At 28.7% G+C, this 15,914-nt stretch overlaps 1 protein-coding gene across 1 annotated transcript in view; it reads right to left on the bottom strand.

Annotated features, from left to right (window-relative positions):
- LOC136975923 (ankyrin repeat and SAM domain-containing protein 3-like) overlaps positions 1–15,355 on the bottom strand; it is a 30,459-nt gene extending 15,104 nt beyond the window's left edge. The window contains exons 1-8 of the mRNA XM_067271089.1: positions 15,234–15,355; positions 11,625–11,691; positions 10,718–10,871; positions 9,349–9,556; positions 7,197–7,318; positions 7,040–7,121; positions 3,319–3,440; positions 3,196–3,272 (exon numbers count right to left, since the gene is read on the bottom strand). Coding sequence (XP_067127190.1) covers positions 3,196–3,272; positions 3,319–3,440; positions 7,040–7,121; positions 7,197–7,318; positions 9,349–9,556; positions 10,718–10,869 — 763 coding nt within the window. The 5' untranslated portion in view covers positions 10,870–10,871; positions 11,625–11,691; positions 15,234–15,355. The remainder of the gene's footprint in view (positions 1–3,195; positions 3,273–3,318; positions 3,441–7,039; positions 7,122–7,196; positions 7,319–9,348; positions 9,557–10,717; positions 10,872–11,624; positions 11,692–15,233) is intronic.
- Between the last annotated feature and the right edge of the window lie 559 nt (positions 15,356–15,914).

Below are 15,914 nucleotides of genomic sequence, written 5' to 3'. Positions count from 1 at the left end.
TTTTCGTTAATAAATTTTGTTTTGGATTATAGACCATTGTACCTAGTTAAATTCGATTTACTAATTAAATATATTTGAAACTTTTGCTTTGACTTGATATTTGTCGTTATTCGTACTAATATTTTCGGTGCACGCGTAAAAGCCCAGGCCTGGCAAACTAATCTCGAATCCGCATAAAGTACCTGTTAGGTTAACGGAAGTTTTACCGGCCACAGTTAGTGTCAGTTTCCTAAGATACTAAAAATAGTGCTTTACAGCTTTGAACAATTCAGAGTTTGAATGCTAAATTTGACAAAAATTTGCCTCAGAATTTCAACAATGCTTTAAAGTTTGAACTGCATGTGCAGTGAAAAAATGCACTCGAAGAGTAAATACAATCTATAATGTGCCCAAATCATCTCTCACTCTCATGTTAACACTTATATGCATTCAGTGCTTTTTCAGTTTATTTTTGGTATGTTTGGATATATATATTGTATGTTATCAATTTTTAACAATTTCTTTGAGCAACTTTTCATTGTAAACAGCTTTTGGGCACCCCTATGTTTTGTACGATTTAGTTCAAAATTTCCAGAATAGAACTTTTTAAAGTACATTTGATTTATTTGAAGTTTAGGAGCATCTTCCCCATACATATTACAAATTTTCTTTTACTGTTTATACTGCATTATATCTTTTCCAAAACTCATAAAACATAATATGCCCAATATTTATTTTATCTGTAGACATTTCAAATTGCTTTTACTCAAACAAATGTGAGAAGTAAAAAGTTTAAAAATAACCTTTGAAACAGAGTACAATCTCAAATTAGCAATAATATTTTAAATTTCATAACTGTTATAATTAAATCACACATCTGTGTTAAGTAACAACAGTTGTTAACAAGCTTGGTCAAGTCGATGTGATAGCATGCTCCACCAAAGTGAATCAAATATTAATTTTGTTTAAAATAAATTTTATAAATTCTTAGAATCAAGTAGTTGTGCACATGCATGGGACATGTGTAATAAATGGATTGAACAGAACATAACAATTAGATAACAAAAGTAAAGTCATTGTGCATGCATGTGAAAATCTGACAGACGGACAACATTGCCCAACGGACAAAAGTCGTAACATAAGCACTTCACCACTATAGTGGAGAATGCTAAAAATGTGTAAAAACTTTCTGTTCAACCCAATATAACTGTTACTTATTAACCTGACAACTGAGAAATGTGTGGAATCAACAAAGTCTAAGAAAACGGCTGTAATAACAACAATTGAGGTGAAAAGGGAAATTATCACAAAACACAAAAGTGTTAGATGAAGGATGAATATGGCAGCCATGTTCAAGATGCCAAAGTCAATGGTGTGTTATGAGTAAATGCAATTTTCATTTTGTTATACGATATTTATCTATTTTATTTATTGTTTTCATGTTTTAAGTTATTATTGGAGCATTTAATGGTGTTATTTTTACTTTAAATTATGTGTATTTTCTGTTTTAAGTTTACCAAACTGAATATTGTTTAAGGTCTGGGAATGGATTAATTCACTTTCTGTTATTTTTAATGGGAAAAATTGATTCAGACTTCAAATAATTTAAAGTTTAAACAGTCTCCTAAAATGCGTTCAATTCAAAGTATGAGGCATCATTGTATTTTAAATTTCATCAAAACTAATTCATTGGTTGTGGAGATATTAAGGGACAAAGTTGGCATTAACATTAAATGTGTAGCAGAGCTTTAGCCTTATATAATATAATTATCATAGAGTGTATTAATAAACAATTAATAACCAACAATTAATAAACAATTCAATAGAACATGTAATGCAATTAACAAGATAAAGTTTAACCAAAACAAAAAAACACAAACACAAGACAGAACATTTTGTTACAAAAATTGTTCAAAATGGTCTCATGTTTTAATGTATCCTCTGAGCCTGTATTCGATTCTTTGCTGTACTCTGTCAAATCCTCCTGAAGTGTTAACTTATTTGCTCACATATGTTTACTGCAAACTGTCTTAAAATATTGGCATCAGACAGATTTGATAAATAAGGGACTTTAAATATCCCCAAAGATAAAAATTCAGTGGAATCTGGTAATTGAATAGAGCATTCAATGGATCTTCCATGACAAATCCATCTTTGAAGAAAACATCCATCCAAATACTGATGACTTCTCCAACTGAAGTAAGCCAGAGTATCATTGTGCACAAACTACATTTGTCAAAATGACATTCAGAGGTACAGTACATTGTCCATTAAATGGTGCAATTTGTTTTGAAGAAATTGCAAGTAAATATCTACTATCAGACATAAAAATAAATACTAGAGACCTATCAAATGATCTTACACAATTCCAGTACAAACAATTAGACTGAACTGATATTAATGTTTGGCCTGTCACATGCATGAGGGCTATCACTCCAAGTGTGTATTATGTATGATAGTTGAAGAATTCAGTTTGCCTCAGTAAGACCTTGTACCATAGAAGGTAATATATAGAGACAGTTTTCATGAAGAATATTACTCACAGACATAAGACTAACTTCTTCCCTCAATGAAATTCGTTTTGTATTTTCAAATGGATTTTCATCCACATTACAAAGAACTTATTCCTCAAGGTCATCATTTCATATTTCTTTTGGTCTTCCAGTGTCAAAAGATCTTTTCTCAAATGAGCTTATCTGTTGAAACATTGGTAAATTCATGTGAATGTTCTTTAACAAGGTAAACACTGATGGGGTATCTTTCTGAATACAGTTCACATGCTCTTAATGTATTCCCATCTGCAAGATCACAAGTATAGCGCATGTCTTCCATTTTACTCACTGAATATATTTCCTTTACAAGTTCTTTACTACAAGGTAATCTGCTGTATCTTCCACAACTGGCATTTGTAAACAACAAAACACATACATATATTACATATTTATGCAAATTATCAAAGCAATATTGATTGATATCTGAAGGAAAACTTGTGGAAAAACTGTAATAATTCTAAAAGCCATTTCTAGACTCATATTTATATGAACTTTTTATAATGTTTGGTACACCCCTAGAATATATGATACCAATTAATATAGGTATACATACAATGTGTGTGTATAATATAAGTATGTACATATATGTATATTATATTATATTAAAAATTTAAATAATTGATATCATATACAATAAAAAAAATACATAAAGACACATTTTAACTTCTTTCTGAAACTTTCAAACAATTCACAATGTTTAAAAGTTGTACAGTAATATAATTTAATCCTACATTGTTAACTCTGCAAACATAATTTTAAAATCCTTATTTATAATTAATTATCTTACCTAGAAGCTGTCTCTGATTTTTTGAACATATCAACAAGATTGATTATTTTTATATTTCCAGTTTTTGTAGCTAGTGAATAAATGGACTCACCATTACATGATTTACTATATATATCTGCTCCCTGAAAATATATCAAATAAAAATTTTTAAATTAAATTATAGTTACAGAATCCAAAAGACAGTAAAAGACAACTGAAAAAACAACATAAAATTATAATAATAAATAAATAAGCAATAAATATTGTATCATTAAATCCATTATTCTTCCAACTAAGCCAACTTGATACTGATGAATTTAGCAACAGATATTTTAAATGATATAAATTTTCATTATTGTCATCTTATAAAAAACATTTTCAACCTATATTAGATCATCCTCAACTTAAATCGTAAATGTTTGAAATCAGAACATTTAAGAAAATTTTACTGTGTTGGTGTTAAATGGGTTTTTAATATATAATTAAGAATAACAAGCACAAGCACTTTTGACAAATTCAAAATTGTCTTCTTCAGGCAACAAACTTGTTCATTATCTGAAGAAGATAATTTTGACTGTGAACATGGTCTGAGGTCAAATTTTCAAATTGGTAGTACACAAAGCTTTATTACTGCAATATGCTACACATCTCAAAAGAAAAACTTTTATTTCAAGGTCAGTTTGGTGACCTTGACCACATGCATTACAAATTAAAAAATAGAAACATTTTTATTTCAAGTTCAATTAGTGGTATCTCAAAAACAAACCCCAAATTGACAAAAACATTTTTTAGTTGTGTTGAGATGATCTTAATGATGGTGCAAGAAAAATATTTTCAAGGTAAAAAAAAAGGTGGTCAAGGTCACCAAACTGATCTTGAAATAAAAGTATTTTGTTTCTTTTGAGACATGTAATTGATTTTGTATTCAATTATTTCATAGTTTGATTCTCACTAACTGCAAACAAGTTTGGATGTTTTTCTGCATGTTTTTACACACGATATTTATACAAATTTATTCAATTAAAAGATTTGAAAATTAAAAATACACTAGACCAGGGCTGTCCAACTGGCGGCCCGCGGGCCGTATACGGCCCGCCAAATTATTTTTACGGCCCGCGAGTACATTTTACTATGAATAAATTTATGTTACTAAATTATTATTATTAATATTAAAATTATTTTACTATGTGAAAATTACGGCCACAATGTTCTCATTAATATATTACGAATATTTTAAAGTTTTCTTTTTAGTATAAATAAAATATTTTTTTAATTAACATAAACTGAGTTTTCATTTATCAACCTTCTTGGCCCCCGAAATGTTTGGTGAAGAAAATATGGCCCGCAGGCTATGATAAGTTGGACAGCGCTGCACTAGACCCTCAATTTTCATGGACATCAGTGTGTGGGAATTTGATTATTCATGATCAGAAGTTTATGCACCAAAATTTCAACTTTCATTTTCAACCTTTCAGGAAATGAGAGATTACATACTACTATAAACTGGAGTTGGCACCTGCATGAACTGAATGTTCAGGTGGCACAATGCCAAAAGATCACTGCACTCACTCATCTGTATGGTGTCTGTCATAGGTTATGTTACTATTTTGTTTATTTTTTTCTTTTGGCTTAAATAAAATGACTTTTGCAGCACTGTAAACCACTGCACAGTATATTTATTTAATAAAACTATTCATTTTTCAGAAAATTTTTTTAAAATAGCATTAATGCATAAAGTCTTGAAACAAATTACAAATTTAACATTGAAAATGGAACTCAAAATTTGAGAATTTGATGTTCTTGAAGGATTACTTGGTCTCAATTATTCACGAACATGGGAATCAGAGTAATTCACAATAATTTTAATCATCTATAAATTATAATATTCACTGAAGTTTAGGGAAAATGTTTAATTTATGACAAATACACTAAATGTTTTTAATTTTTTTCATTCTAAAACTTTTTTCTTATTACTTTTATGGAAAAATATCCAAAATATTTTGTCTTGTGATGTCTTCATTTACATTCTTCAATTTGCTTCTTTTTTGACAAATTAATTCATAATTTGTTGTTAGATAATTCATACATTTCTACAGTAATAATATAAATTTAATTAATGATTATATCTTAAAATATCGTACTAAAAAATGCCAAATTAAAAATATATAAAAATTGAACACTGTTATAAAGTAGAAAGAAAATATTCAAAATTATTATTATTAGAACAAAGGTGTTATTAGAAAAATTAAATGATAGTGAAGAATATTCAAAACCTTAATAGTAGTAGTCATAAATTTATTTTTCCTTGCAATTTCCTATAACTTTATCTTAATTTTATTTTTCAAAACTTATTAAATTTATATTGAAGAATTTTTTATATTAATGATGATGTGAGGACCCGAATATAAGAATGACGAGATTCGATTTAAAATTTTTATTTTATTTGCCAACCGATTTTCAAAAGTTAGGGTTAAATCAAACACAGAAACAAAAAACGGAAAAACACCCGACAAATTTTCTCGTAAAAATTAATCATAAACCATCGTTCCCATGGTAATACTTCCTTGTAGAAGATGAGTTAACTGTTGAAAAATAATTATATCATGTAATTCACCATTGGTCAAAAAGGACTTCCACCCTTGACGTGCATCATGAAATCTCGAACCCGAGATCCCGAAATAAAAGGAAAACGAACGATGACACAAAATGGAGAAAAGTTTCGACAACTGTCCAGTGATTGTGTGCGCGCCGTGGACTATTATCATCTCCCGCCATTGAAGCCGTCTATCCCAATATTCTCCAGTCCATTTTGACTCTTATACCCAAGCGAACTCTCGTTCTTCGGACTTTATCAACAAATCTCAGGATCACGAAGGTATTTATCCTACTCGCGATGTTTTGTAAACTCTCTCCCTCTAATCAATCGGGACATGGTTTAATAATTCGATTCGATAATATAAATACTTCCAAATATGTTAATTGATGTATTTCATATCAATCCCAAAATAAACAGGTATTTTTATTTAACTATAGAAGCGTATGCGTTTCTTCCTCCATTGTCGTCATCCGGTATCCCACGATTCTGAAAATAACGCATATCTATCCGCGAGAAATTTGATAGATTGGTGTCAGTTCCTGACGTAAACAGGATCCTACGATCCTCATCCAGAAATAACCATTGACCGCTCGATCCCTAGTCATCCTTTCGACAAACGAGGTCGGACCTCAAGGTCTTGTGCCGTTAAGAGGTAGAGAAGGTAAGAATCATCTTCCACCTCCTACCCTCGGTTAACCTCACAATACTTTTTGCATTTGTTATTAAAAATTTTTAACAAGAATAATTATAAATTAAGAATTTGTAATAAAACATTTCATTTGCATTTATTCCACTTAACTTTATTTATCTTTAATTTTTTTTATATAAAGACCAACAACTGCCGAATTATCGGGCTAGCAAATGGCTATAGTAATATTAATAATTTAAGTTAATTTGGTACTAGAGTTAGGCGTTAGGCGCCATCTCTTGCTAAATTTAATAATTTATTTAAATTATTTAATTAAAATTCTAATTATTAAATTTAGCAAGAGATGGCGCCTAACGCCTAACTCTAGTACCAAATTAACTTAAATTATTAATATTACTATAGCCATTTGCTAGCCCGATAATTTGGCAGTTGTTGGTCTTTATATATAACGGGTTAGTTGTTGTTTATTTATAATTTTTTTATATTTCAATACTCACGTATGTTAATAATTCTTTTACAATAGCTTCATGATTTGCATTTATAGCAACCATAAGAGGTGTAAAACCTGTCAATTTTTCTCTGAAAATAAAAAATATATAAATCAGGTTAATTATATTATATATTTAATTCCTCAAAAATAGTAACCTGTCATACACAATATTAACAGTGCATTTATTTTCTAATAACAACTGCACAATATTGTAATGTCCACAGGAGGCAGCATGAAATAGAGCTGTTCGATTATTTTCATCTGTATCATCAATTTTGGCTCCATGCTATTTGAAAAAAAAAAAAACTATTATAAATTTGTAAATTTTTTCAATGTATAATAAATGAACTAATCTTCCAGCATATAAAAACTATATTAAATCTGAACTGTTAACCTAGATAGCCATATGAGCAATTTCAATGTACCAAGCCTGTATGTAATCATGTATTTATGATTCACTGTTGAAATCCACTATGCTTCATTTGTATGCAATCTAGTGGAAAAATAGGAGAATAAATCAAAGATGGATGATAACATTGCAATCATTTTAGTGACACTTGTTTCTTTATAGAAAGAAGAAAAAGAAAACAAAAACATCAATTAATTATGATTTTTATCATTTTTCATTTTTATACTTTCCACAACTTTAGCAAAAATTTCAGAAAAATTGCAAATGTCTATTAATTTCTCAGTTGCTGCAATCATCCACCTAGTTATATTGTAAAAAATGATATCAAATTGTCTGATGACATTCACTCATTGCTGATCAGCAGCATCTGATTCATGCAATGAAAAAGTTCATCATAATTGAAGGTGTAATTCTCACCTAACCATGCAATTTTCATGCTCATTGTTTCTAGGTTGTGGATGCACAGTCTCAAAAGTGTATAAATCTCACAGTAAAATCACTCATATGGTTGCCCAGCTTTATAATGATAATGTTTCCAAAAGCATTAAATCTCTAAAACTGAATTTAATTTCAATATTTTGACTATAGTTAAACAAGAAATTTTTATTAATGATTAGACAAATTTGTTAGCAATTCCTACATTGAATAAATCAAAATTATTTTTATCATAACATTATAATCAATTGGAGATTGATATTTCTGTTATTATAACAGATATGCATTATTTAATTTAAAATTTTTTAAATTATGAAAAGATAATTAATTTAAAATAATGAAAGTTAAAATAATTTTAAAATATTTTTAACACAACGCAATAATTAATATTAAATTAAAAGATATATAAAAACATGTATTTTATTATAACTTGTAAGGTAATAAAATAAGGAAGTTCAATAAATAATTAATGACTATAAAAAATGAGAAAGCATTCTCTTGAAATATAATATATTACAAATAGATGTCAAATAAGTAGTTTTCATTAATCTCAATTTAATTTTAATTTTATTTTGTTCTTCCTTTGAAAAAATTAATCTAACAGCTATTTCATGGCTTTCACTAAAATAATACGTTAAATGATAAAATATTTTTTTAAATTTAACAAATATTCTTTATGAATCAACTAGATTAAATCATTTTACTATTTTAATAATTCATTAATTAATAATTTTTACATTATTGTATTATGAATATATCTTAATTTTGAATTTGAATTTAAAATTTTCACTTTCAAAACAATAAAAATTTTAGTTAAGTACTTTTTTAAGTAAAGATAAAATTTAATCTCCAAAATGTTTTTCTTTGCATAAAGTAGTTAAATCTTAAATATACAGGGTAAGGCATTTAAACTGAAACAGTGAAATATTGTCAAAACAAAGCATTGTAGAGAAAAATGTTTAAAATAAAGTGTGTTTGTTTTGAAGGCAGAAGGGTAAACTGGTATATTTTTTATTTTGACCACATTTTTTGCAAGAATTTTGTATTTGTTCCTGCATATGCAGGAACAAAATGCTTGCAAAAAAATTCTCAAAGAAATGCTTTTAACTTATCACCAATCTTTACTTTACAATGCATTTTTTAATTAAACAAACTACCTACATAAATGAATATAAAAATATTGAAATAAACAAAAGTAGGAAAAAATCTACATAATATATTTGTTTATTTAATTAAAGTATGAATTCTGTAATTTTAATAAAGTGTGAATTATTTAACAGTTTCGAATATACTAAAGTAAACATCAAATTTATATAATTTTATGAAAACATAAACAAAGAACAGAAATTGTTTTCAATTTCTGTTCCTTATTTATCGAAATATGTTGCACTTTATTTATATCATATATGTTTATTTTAAAAATATTTCAATTTTTAATATTTTCTGTATCATATTAATTGTACAAATCTTACTTCAATAAGACTAGTGCAACATTTAAGATTTCCACACATTGCAGCTAGCATTAAAGGTGTTTTTCCTTCGTTATTTTTCATATTATTATCACTTCCTTCACAAAATAAATAATGAACCACTTCATTGTGGCCACAATAAGCTGCATACATTAATGCTGTCCATCCTCCTTTATTTCTTTTATTTAAAACATTGACTTTATTAACTAAACTAAAAAAAATTAAAATAAAGTCATTTTAATTAATCAATGATAAATAAAAATTAAACAAATCATAAAATAATCAAATAAAAAACATTCATAAAGTTTAAATAATATTCATAATATTATATTTAAATTAGTAATATATTAATATTTCTTTACAAAAATGTTTTAAATTCTTATTTGAAATGAAATGTTTTTATTAGGGGCTATACTTCTGTAAAATTATGTAAAACAGTTTAAAATGTCCTCTGGATATAAGCCAATAATTTAAAAATACATAGTTTCAATTAAAATAATGTTTATTGAAGTGAACTCACTTATTTAACCTATACATATTTTTTATATTTCTTTGTTATTTATAATTATTTTTTACTTTATTATATGTATATTTCATCTGTTATTTTATTTGTATTTAAATTTTTGTTCCATTTTGTTTGCATTCGAATATGTTTAACCCAGTGATTCTCAAACTTTTTCGATCCACCGCCCCCTTTGTCTACAAAGTTATACCCAACACCCCCTAACCCATTTTCTCTTGTGTGAGAAAGGATTGGAAATATTCTTAGGAAAACTTTTCTATGAATCTCACACTTTGTGCCCTTACCGTACATTGTTCTCAACATCTGGAAACCATTAAACGCAATGTTTCCTCTTATCTGTTTAACAGAGGAAAGGGAACGGCTGTCAGTGACCCCAACTTTTGCCTTTGGTCACCGTTCAGTACCCTGCCTCCAGTGCCCCCATAGATTTACTCACCGCCCACAAGGGGGCGTTATCGCCCACTTTGAGAAACACTGGTTTAACCTAATGATGACCAACAGGTTTGGCTGAAAACGTTTGTTACGTTATTTATTAAATTTTTTCTCAGCAACTTAAGGTGTTTGGTTTTTTTCTGATTTAAAATAATGTTTTTCACATTAAAAATATATAGAAGAAACTAAAATGTCTTCACACTTCTGTGTATGATGACTGTATTGTGAGAACTATTTATGATGTCATATTATACTCTTAGTGAATAATATATAAATATATATTTATATAAATATTTTTATGAAAATAAAATTATCATAAAAGTAACTAAGAAGTAATATCAGTATATAAATTTGATTCAATGAATTTACACACACACACATGTGTGTTTATGGTTCACATTCACTCTTTATACATACCCTGATAAAATTCTTTTAATGCAATCTATCTGTCCAATACTTGCTGCTGTATATAAATCTAGCGGTATAGCATCTTGCCAGAATTCTTTCCACAACCATGACTTATCAGTATTAGTTCTGTCATCCTTCATAGTTTTTGGTAATGTATCCATTGCTAATTAGAATTAGAAATTTTTAATTTTCCTTTAATATTAGTTAAAATAAGACAAATACATTTATCTTAAAATAAAAAATAGTGATTACATTAAAATGAAATAATAAGTTAACTAAAACTTTATAAAATATTTTCAATTAAATCTTTTAAAATTTAAAATCATCTCATTAATAAATGTTATATTAATACAGGAGAATCCACTAATTATCAATACTGATGGTAAAAACAACTACAGGCAACAACATTAAGTATGGCAAGTAAATAAAATTACAATTAGTGAAAATTCTGGTTTAATTGACTCCAACATTAAGAGAACATGTTAAAACAAAGACAAATGTATAACATGAAGATTTATTAAAAATAATTCATCCAATATAAGACTGAAGTAATAAATTCCAGCAATTTAAATTACTGTACTTAGCAAATAAAAATTAGAACAACTAATGTTTAACATTTAAAAACACTGGAGAAGACTTGGCACATATTTAGGTTGATAATGTGATAGGAATTTAAAAATACATATTTATCTGAAGATAATGATAACTATAGTCAAAATCTAATTAAAATAAGTGAAATTTTATCATTACAATTTAACTTATATATTCTCAAATTTTCTAATTTTGATAACAATATTTGTGATTAGGCAGATTCTACTGGATTTAGAAAGAATTTTTTATACGTAACCAGAAAAATTTCATTCACTAGAAACAAAAATTTTAAGACAACACATTAAAATATTAATTATATATTTACCTTATAATATGAGTAAGTAAAAATGCTTTGTTTAATTTATAAAGGAATGAATAAGATGCCTGCAAGCCTGAAAAAAATTTTAAAAATTAGATTATAGTAAATTATTATTTAATTCAAAATATAATTGAAACTTTATTATACACAGAGATGCGTTCAAAAATAAACATTAATGAAAATTACTTTTTCCTGTTTTCTTACATAAAAATATTTATTTTAATTCTGAATACTTTTAGCTAATAATGAGCTGAAAGACTTTCAACTTCTTGGGTATTAAAATAAACATTTTTACAATCTCTATTACAGCAAGAAATAGTGAATTTTGACAGTTGGAAAATTGAATTTTAGTGTTAATGACAAATCTTGACATTTTTATAGTATAAATTATCTTAGAAATTTTAACTATTTCATGTTGCTTATGCAATCTTATGTAATTTTTTATATATTAATATATATATTGTTTTGAAAATGAAAAGAAACAGTGTGTATTTTGTAATCATAGTACATAATTCTAGTTAAAATACAAGCTTAAAACCGGGAAGATATCTCAATCACTTAGACCTTTACCAACCCAGAAACTGTTTATTAGAACCTATGAATGTTTTCAGCCTTCTTGAAAGCCTGTCTCAGAGAATTACTTCATAACATTAAGCGTAATGAGCAGGAGTGTCAACATCTCTTGACACTCCTGCAAATTTATATGGGCCCAAGTACATGAATTATTTAAAAATATGAGTTTTTTACGGATATATTACTTTTTTACAAAATAAAGAACAATAGTTATTGCTAAGTATTTTATATTACATTAGAACATAAAAAACAAATTGTGGGATGATGTCTGGACCCTTAGAAGTTACACCATCATCCCCACCATCAACCCTGTAATGAACATTAAGATTTCAAAATAATATCTAACTGAAGTAGACCTTTCAAGCTGTTCAGAATCAAATAAACAGTTGCTAGGTTATTAAAGTGTTAAATTTGTGATTGTATAATTCTAGTGAATTTTTAATACATTCTTTAATAATTTTAAACTTCAATAAAATTCACATTTAGTAATTTTTAGAATTAAAATAGTTTTTCATTTGCAGTTTATTTGAAAATAGTTATTTAATTTACAATTTAACAAAATTTTATGACAAAAACAATATGCATTTCTTCAAAATACATTAACAACAGAGAGTTTATACGACCTATTGTACATAATCTTTAAATTATTAAAGTAACTGACAAAAAACATCAAAATGAATGTAACAATCAACTATAAACCTGAAATAATTTTATACTTCAAAAAATATTCCAAAAATATGATTAAAAGCTTCACTGGAATTTCAAGCCACTTTCAATAAAACCTATTTAATCATCACTATTAAACTGGGTGAGGCAGAGAAATGAGAGATTTTCAAAGTTGATTTTTCCAGGTATTCATGACATGGCATAAGCTTGCTCACTGTTGCTGTGTTATTAAGAGTACAGCATTTACTAAGCCAAACAATTGCCATAATTAATCAGGCTATTATTATGCTATAATTAATAATTAGTACCAATTGGGCTTTGGGATGTTAATATACATGTGTAGCATTCAGTAATCATGAATCAGTGGACAGATGCTCAATGTATATTCACTATTAAAACATATTATAAAAATGACGATTGTATTATAGTCACTCAACAGTTATTTTGTCACCAGCTCTGCATCCATTGAAATAATCCAGTGCAATTTGGACATGCCATTATGACATGTATTAAGAACTTTGAGGAAACTGGTTCTCCAAAAAATAAGTCTCCAGGTACAGCAAGAACTACATGTAACATATGTTTTAAGTGGTTTGCTTTTGTTTACATGCCCTTTGTGATGCACTTAACACCCCCCGTGAGACAGGAATACAGACACTTACTCTGAATACTTTATTCGAGATCCTTCCTGGACCGGGCAATCTCCGCTCTTATACATTAGTCAAGGCCATGTCTTTCACGCCTCTGATGGTGCCAGTCCATAACACATTTCCTTTTTTTTTGTTTTGAAATAACAAAAACACAAACTTAAAACTTAAGTACATACATATTTACAAATCAAGTCAAACAGGAGCTTTAATGATTCTTCCTGATTTAGTTTTTCGTGTAGGGGTTTGCAGCTCCTTCTCTCTTGAGGTGCTTTCCTGGGGATGTGATTCAGTTTCAGATACACTATGTTTCTTTGGTACTGTTGTCCATGTGTGTGGGTCTTCTATTAAGTATGATCTGGGTTCATTTAGAGGTTTAACAACAGTTGCCGGAGACCATTCTTTTCCTGTATGCACTAAAACTCGTGTTGGCGGTCTCAACAGATTGAGAGGAACACTACCTCTGTCATAATACATTGACATCCTGTTCTGGTTCTACTCCAGTTGTTGTTGGGTATCCTCTCTACAAAATATGCATTGGTGATAATGGAATGATTTGCATGGAAGTGTTGACCTTATGTTCCTTCCAATGCACAGCTGAGCTGGAGATGGTAACGAGTTCCTAGGAGTATTTCTCCAATTTTGCAAAGCCAAATACTGATCTTGACCTGGTTCTGTTGTTATTTTAAGTATGTTTTTTATTGTTTGCATATGCCATTCTATGTGGCCATTACTCTGGGGGTATCAAGGACTAGATGTACAATGCCTGATACTCCATTTGTCATAGAAGTGATTAAAAACTACTGACGAGAACGGGGGACCATTATCAGTCATCGATATTTTTGAACTTCCAAATCGCGAAAAGGTTTCTTTGAATTTGGGAATAACTTTGGAAGCAATTAGCAAATATGGACTGTTTGCCAAATAGAAAATATCTGCTGTTGCTTCTTGCCTTGGGTATGTAGGAATTCTGTGGGGTATCAGAGGTTCTTTTGTCTGAGCTGGTCGAAACCTTTGACACTGTCACAAGATTTTACTACTTCTTCTATGTCACAATTTATTCCTGGCCAGTATATCTTATTCCTCACTCTACTAAGTGAAGCATTGGCCAGATTTACTGGTATACTGGTTCATGGAAAAATTTTACCATGAACCAGTATACTCCACGTTCCACATGTAGTTGTGTGCTTTGGTGCTCACACCTCTGGAGGCAAGCCCCATACCCAGCACCGTAACTAGTCTTTTATACTCCTGGAGCAAGCATCTGTAACTACGCCCCAAAACTATGACCCAAAACTTGGTCCAGGTCATTTCTGCGCCCCCTGGGGGTCTACGCCGTATGCCTGGGCACTGCTGGCACCGCCCTAGTTATGGCACTGCCCATACCCTCCTAAAACAGTATATCAAGTACTCCACAAACAGTCAAGTTTGCTATTGAAAGCCAGTATAGTCACATGGGTTAAATAGTTAAATGTAATAGTTTAGCAAAGCAACATGCTTACAAAATGCATGCAACCTGGAAGGAGGCTGATGTATCCTGCAAAGAGTCACACGTAGAGATATAAAAGAAGCAAAAAAAAAAAAAAAAATCAAATTCTAAAGGACGAACAAATAAAGTAAAGTAAATGCAAATTGTCGTGCAAAATAAGTTTTTTTCGACGAATAACAGTAAATTTATTTTAGTAATTTAAAATCGATATTTTCTAATGAAAATTACTTCTTAGATTACGGTTAATAAACATAAATAATCAAAAAAATAAAATTTTCCCATTTTTTATTTGTGTATGGTGCAAAAACACATCCTTCTTGACAGTCACTTTAAATTTACTTACGGCAGATTTCCTGTTTTCTCTTATTACGCCCTCTTGTGTTATTTATGAAAATGAACATTATAATTAATTTAAAATATTTTTAAAAAAGACGAAATAAATGAATTTCATTGCTAAATTTTAAATCTCGAAATTATATTTATTTCTGAAAAATTATTTTATACTTCTACAGCTTTTTTAAAATACAATATAAAGTTTAAGTTTTAAAGTATAGATTTTTAAAGCTACAAAACTTTAAATACATAAAAACTAATATTTCTTAACATCTGTATCTACTGGGTAAAGACCATGGATCTATAGTAGCTAAATAAAGACAAATGTTCTAGTAACCATGGTCTACAGTGCTACACCCCGAGCATTAATGTTAATTTCTTCCGCACCATGTCGCATATGCAATGTCAGCTTCTACGCCCGATTCGAAGCGTTTATGGGCCAAGGGTCCTAGAACGTTTATGGGCTGCAATTTGAAAAATTGTAGACCTATAAAAATTACATAGATGATATCCGAGAATAGATGTGGAAACCTTAGCGGCAGGAGGCTCCGATTAACTACTGTATATACGTACTTCCGATGCAAACCG

Source organism: Centruroides vittatus, unplaced genomic scaffold (genome assembly GCF_030686945.1).
Source record: "Centruroides vittatus isolate TY-2023 unplaced genomic scaffold, ASM3068694v2 contig_391, whole genome shotgun sequence".
Lineage (NCBI taxonomy): Eukaryota > Metazoa > Arthropoda > Arachnida > Scorpiones > Buthidae > Centruroides > Centruroides vittatus.
This window is presented reverse-complemented; position numbering and strand designations above follow the sequence as displayed.